The 4,781-nt window shown below is 46.7% G+C and overlaps 1 protein-coding gene across 1 annotated transcript; it reads right to left on the bottom strand.

Annotated features, from left to right (window-relative positions):
- Positions 1-954: 954 nt before the first annotated feature.
- Positions 955-4,559, bottom strand: LOC147890591 (pentatricopeptide repeat-containing protein At4g13650-like). The gene has a single exon (XM_087390117.1). The coding sequence runs from the start codon at positions 3,986-3,988 to the stop codon at positions 1,427-1,429; it is 2,562 nt and encodes an 853-aa protein (XP_087246243.1). The 5' UTR covers positions 3,989-4,559; the 3' UTR covers positions 955-1,426.
- Between the last annotated feature and the right edge of the window lie 222 nt (positions 4,560-4,781).

Raw genomic sequence — 4,781 nt, 5'->3', positions numbered from 1 at the left:
CCGACCAGGCCAGTCTGCTGCAGCCGACTGGACCGACCTGGTCAGGGCCCTTTTTAGGGCTGAATGTGGGCCGACCAGACCTGGCTGGTCTGACCTATAAGTAGGCCCCTTCTGGTGGCCTTTTGTCGCTGCTGGCTGGCCCTGGTACTGCTCCAGGTGCCTCCATACCATGCTGGCACAGTCCTCCATGCAGCTAGGTAGCCATTGCCCCTTTCCCCCTACAGTCTCCTGTCCCCTTGTCCCCTAAAAACGGGGGTTCACAGGTGGGGCAGTGACTTTTCTAACAGCTAGGCCCCATGATCGGATGTGGAGTTTAAATCCGTGGCATCAGATCCAGGAGACCTGGGCTGATAATTGCCTTCCAAGACTTTTTGTTCACATGCAAGCATGAGGTCATCCGGGCTATCGTGTAAAGATAGATGGGTAGATCTGAACGTAGCCAGATGACGAATCAAAGCACAGAGGAAGAGAAATGCAATCAGGAAAAGAACTAAAGCAGAGACAAGCCAGAAAGTGGTGATGAAATGTAAGTCACCTCATTGGAGCTCAACAAAATCAATGCAGTGTGGGGGAAATTCTGTAAATTGAATGCAATGATTTCAAGCATCAACCTCACTCAATCAACAAGTCTTCTACACGTGAGCTGATTCAAGAACTGATTTCCATGCTTTCGCCTACAGCTCTCTGCAAAATACGACCCAAGGCCTTATTTTACATTGTAAACACATAAGCTACAATGACATAACACTTGTAGGTGACCATAATCTTGGAATACATACGAATGAGAATAAATAAAATGGGCTCAAAGCAACAAATGTTTTGGATTGGAAAACGCCAAAAGGCACAAAACTCAGAATATGGGAAACGGTTTGCATACATAGCAATGGCTTGGGAATGTTTGGGATAGTTTAGGCTTCATTTTCGAGCTTTGTAAATTTTTACATTTTTGTAGGTAGTAGTATGTGCATGACACTTTTGGGGGCAGGGGGTCCCCCTTGGAGAGAGGGGAGCTGCATGTTTTGGGGATGGGGGTTTCCGTCCTAGTGGGACGGGGGCTGCTTTGGCGGATAGTAGGGACCTCCTAAGACTGGGGGTTGACTTTTTAGGCACTGGTGCACTTTCATTGTTGCCGAATCAAGATCGTTCCGTCTTAAAACTATTTGCACATCAATCGTTGAGGAAAGATCAATCATGGCATCAAATTGCTGATTGTAACATGCAAAAAGCAAGTATAAATGATTTGAATAGACACGTACTCAAATAGCCATGTGCAATGATGGGCAATAGTCATCAACTGCTTACTAGCAATAGGACGTTGACTGCTACTTGCATGCTTGTTTCAGCTTACCACGCATTCACCCCGAGTAGAATCTAGAGAAATCTGGCCTCCACTATTTGATAATGCATGCTCCTTTTTTGTAGAAGGTCAAGTGGACTGTTGTAGAGACCCTCCCTGCATGTGAGCTTCTGCATAAATGTTGCACATCAAGACATAAGCCGCCACATCCGTCTCGTCCAGCTGCACTGCATGGTCAAAGGCTTGTCTTCCAAGCTCCACATTACCCCACTTTTGACAAGCACCTAGCACATTATGCCACACCACGAGATTAGGATGGAAAGGCATCTTCTTCACCATCACTATTGCCTCATCTAATCGACCTGCACGGCCAAGGAGATCAATCATACATGTGTGGTGCTCAATAGTTGGAGTAAGTCCGTAGTCTTTGCTCATGGCCTCAAAGTACATCTGGCCCAGATCCACTTGACCTGTGTGACTGCATACAGTGAGAACACCAAGGAATGTAACGCCACCTGGCTTTATGCCTTCTCCTCTCATTCTCTCAAGTATGTGGAAAACAGTTTCGGTTTCTCCTAGCTGGGCATACCCTGCAACTAGTATGTTCCACAAAACTACATCTCGAACTGGCAGCTTGTCAAACACTCTCCCTGCATCTGCAAGTGACCCACATTTGGCATACATGTCAACCAAGGTGTTGCCAACAAAAAGGTCTCTTTCCAACCTGTTTATCAAAATTTTTGCATGTATTTCTTGGCCCTTGAGTATGGCTCCCATGCTGCCGCAAGCTTTCAAGCTGCAAACAAATGTGAGAACATCTGGAGAGACACCCAGCCGTTGCATTTGTTCAAAACAGCTTATTGCTTCCTCCCCAAGTCCGTATTCCACATACCCTCCAATTAGTGCAGTCCACGAGACTACATCTCGAACTGGAAGCTTGTCGAATGCTTCCTGTGCTTTTTCAATTGAGCCACACTTGGCATACATATCGACCAAGGTTCTGCCAACAAGAAGGTCTCTTTCCAATCCCTTTCTGGCAATCTCAGCGTGCATTTCTTGACCTTTGTTTATGGCCCCTATGATGCCACAAGCTTTCAAGCTGCAAACAAATGTGATAGCATCATGAGAGAAGCCCTCCAATCGCATCTGTTCAAAACAGTTCAGTGCTTTCTCACCAAACCCATGTTCAGTATATCCTGCAATTAGTGAATTCCAAGAGACTACATCTCGAACAGGCAGCTTGTCAAAGACTTCCTGTGCTGTTGCAAACGAGCCACATTTGGCATACATATCAATCAAGGTGTTGCAAACAAAAAGATTTCTTTCCAGCCCCTCTTTGGCAATCACTGCATGTATTTTTTGGCCCTTGCTTATGGCTCCTATGCTGCCACAAGCTTTCAAGCTGCAAACAAATGTGAGAGCACTTGGACAGACACCCTCCACTTGCATCCGTTCAAAACAGTTCAGTGCTTCCTCACCAAGACCATGTTCAGCATGTCCTGCAATTAGTATGTTCCATGGGACCTCATTTCGGACTCGAAGCTTGTCAAATGCTTCTTGTGCTCGAGTAAGCAAGCCACATTTGGCATACATATCGACCAAGGCACTGCCAACGAAAAGCTCTCTTTCCAATCCCTTTCTAGCAATCTCGACATGTATTTCACGGCTCTTCTGTATGGCTCCTATGCTACCACAAGCTTTCAAGCTGCAAACAAAGGTGAGGGCATTTGGAGAGACACCCTCTAGTTGCATCTGCTTGAAAGTGTTCAGTGCTTCCTCACCAAGCCCATGTTCAGCATATCCTGAAATTAGTGCAGTCCATGAGACCACATCTCGAACTGGAAGCTTGTCAAATGCCTCCCTCGCTTTTGCAAGGTGGCCACATTTGGCATACACATCAACCAAAGTGCTGCCAACAAAAAGATCTCGTTCCAAACCCTTTCTGGCAATCTCAGCATGTAGTTCTTGACCTTTATCTATGGCTCCTATACTGCCACAAGCTTTCAAGCTGCAAACAATCGTGAGAGCATCTAGAGTTAACCCCTCTAGCTGCATCTGTTTGAGACAGTTTAGAGCTTCCTCACCTTGCCCGTGTTCAGCGTAGCCTGCAATTAGGGCAGTCCACAAGACTATATTCCGACCTGGAAGCCTATCAAACACTTCCCGTGCCTTTGCAAGGGAGCCAGACTTGGCATACATATCGATCAAAGTGCTGCCAAGAAAAAGATCTCTTTCCAACCCCTTTCTGCCAATTTCAGCATGTATTTCTCCCCCTCTGGCTGCATCTTTCAGCCAAGCACAAGCCTTCAGTAGGGCCATTAACGTATTCTTGCTAGAATGTACACAATTTTCTTGCATTTTGTTGTACAGGTTGAGGGCATGATGTGATTCCCCACATTCAATATAACCAATGATGAGGGAAGGCCAAGAATAAACATTCGGATCAACCAACGTGTTAAACACCTGCTGATCATCATGCATGTTTCCAGCTTGCACCAGCATTGGGATGAGGTAGTTCCCAATGGAACTGTGATCTTTGAGCCCACTTTTGCACATGTAGGTGTTCAAGCGCTTAATATGTTCTAGATTTTTCAGTTGTCTACACTTTTGCAACATGCAAGAAATGTTGTTAACCGAAGGCGGATAGGGCATCTGTTCCAAGGCTGTGAGTGCCTCCTCTAAGCTCAGCATCTCCCAGCCATTGTTCTCTCATGGCTTAGAAGCATTCACCTGTACTTCAGACCTAAAGCAGCCCTTGGTTCCCCCTCCACTACGTCACGGTCTTGAGAGTTTGCCCGGTCTAGCCATGGGATGGCTGGACCCTGTACATGTCCTTGCTTGCGGACGTCTTTAACCAATCTGGCTTGCACATGCCGTCTATCCATAGCGATTCCTTGGTAAGTTTATGCTTGCAATCTGGAAATCTTGGGTTTGTCTGTTACGAAAATAATTTAAATAGGCCACGTCGCACAATTACTTTGCTTTTTCGGGTTTGGGAGGGGTCTCCTTCCATAAGCGTTCAGTACGTGAGCTGGCTTTTTTTTTTCCAGAGAAAGTACTTGAGCTACTTGCGCAGCGTCACCGAGATGAGTCGAGAAAAGCCAGAAGAAGAAACCCTCCTGGCTACAGATGAAGAGCCATCGGAGATTTTTCGACTTGATAGCCTGCGCACGTGAGCTGCCAACCTGGCGGGCGGGACCTAAGCAACGATAAGGCGGCATGTTCCCCTGGAGAAAACTCAGCGACCAAAAGGGGCTCTCTACGCCGGGGCTAGGAATGAATACAAGAATGTGATTCCTCACATTAGGCAGTGGCTTCAATCGGCACATCAGGAGCATTTGCAGGCAGTGGGCAGCACCTTCGTCTCAGGTACGATGGCCATGCCCTGCTTTGTTACGCCCATGGAGTACTATGCGGGAATAGCTTGTAAAGGCCTTATGACATCGTGGGTACTTCTGTGGGAAATGGGAAATTCTATGCCAAG

Source organism: Dipteris shenzhenensis, chromosome 19, assembly GCF_047967505.1.
Source record: "Dipteris shenzhenensis isolate YYH24624 ecotype China chromosome 19, Dip_SZ_1.0, whole genome shotgun sequence".
NCBI lineage: Eukaryota > Viridiplantae > Streptophyta > Polypodiopsida > Gleicheniales > Dipteridaceae > Dipteris > Dipteris shenzhenensis.
This window is presented reverse-complemented; position numbering and strand designations above follow the sequence as displayed.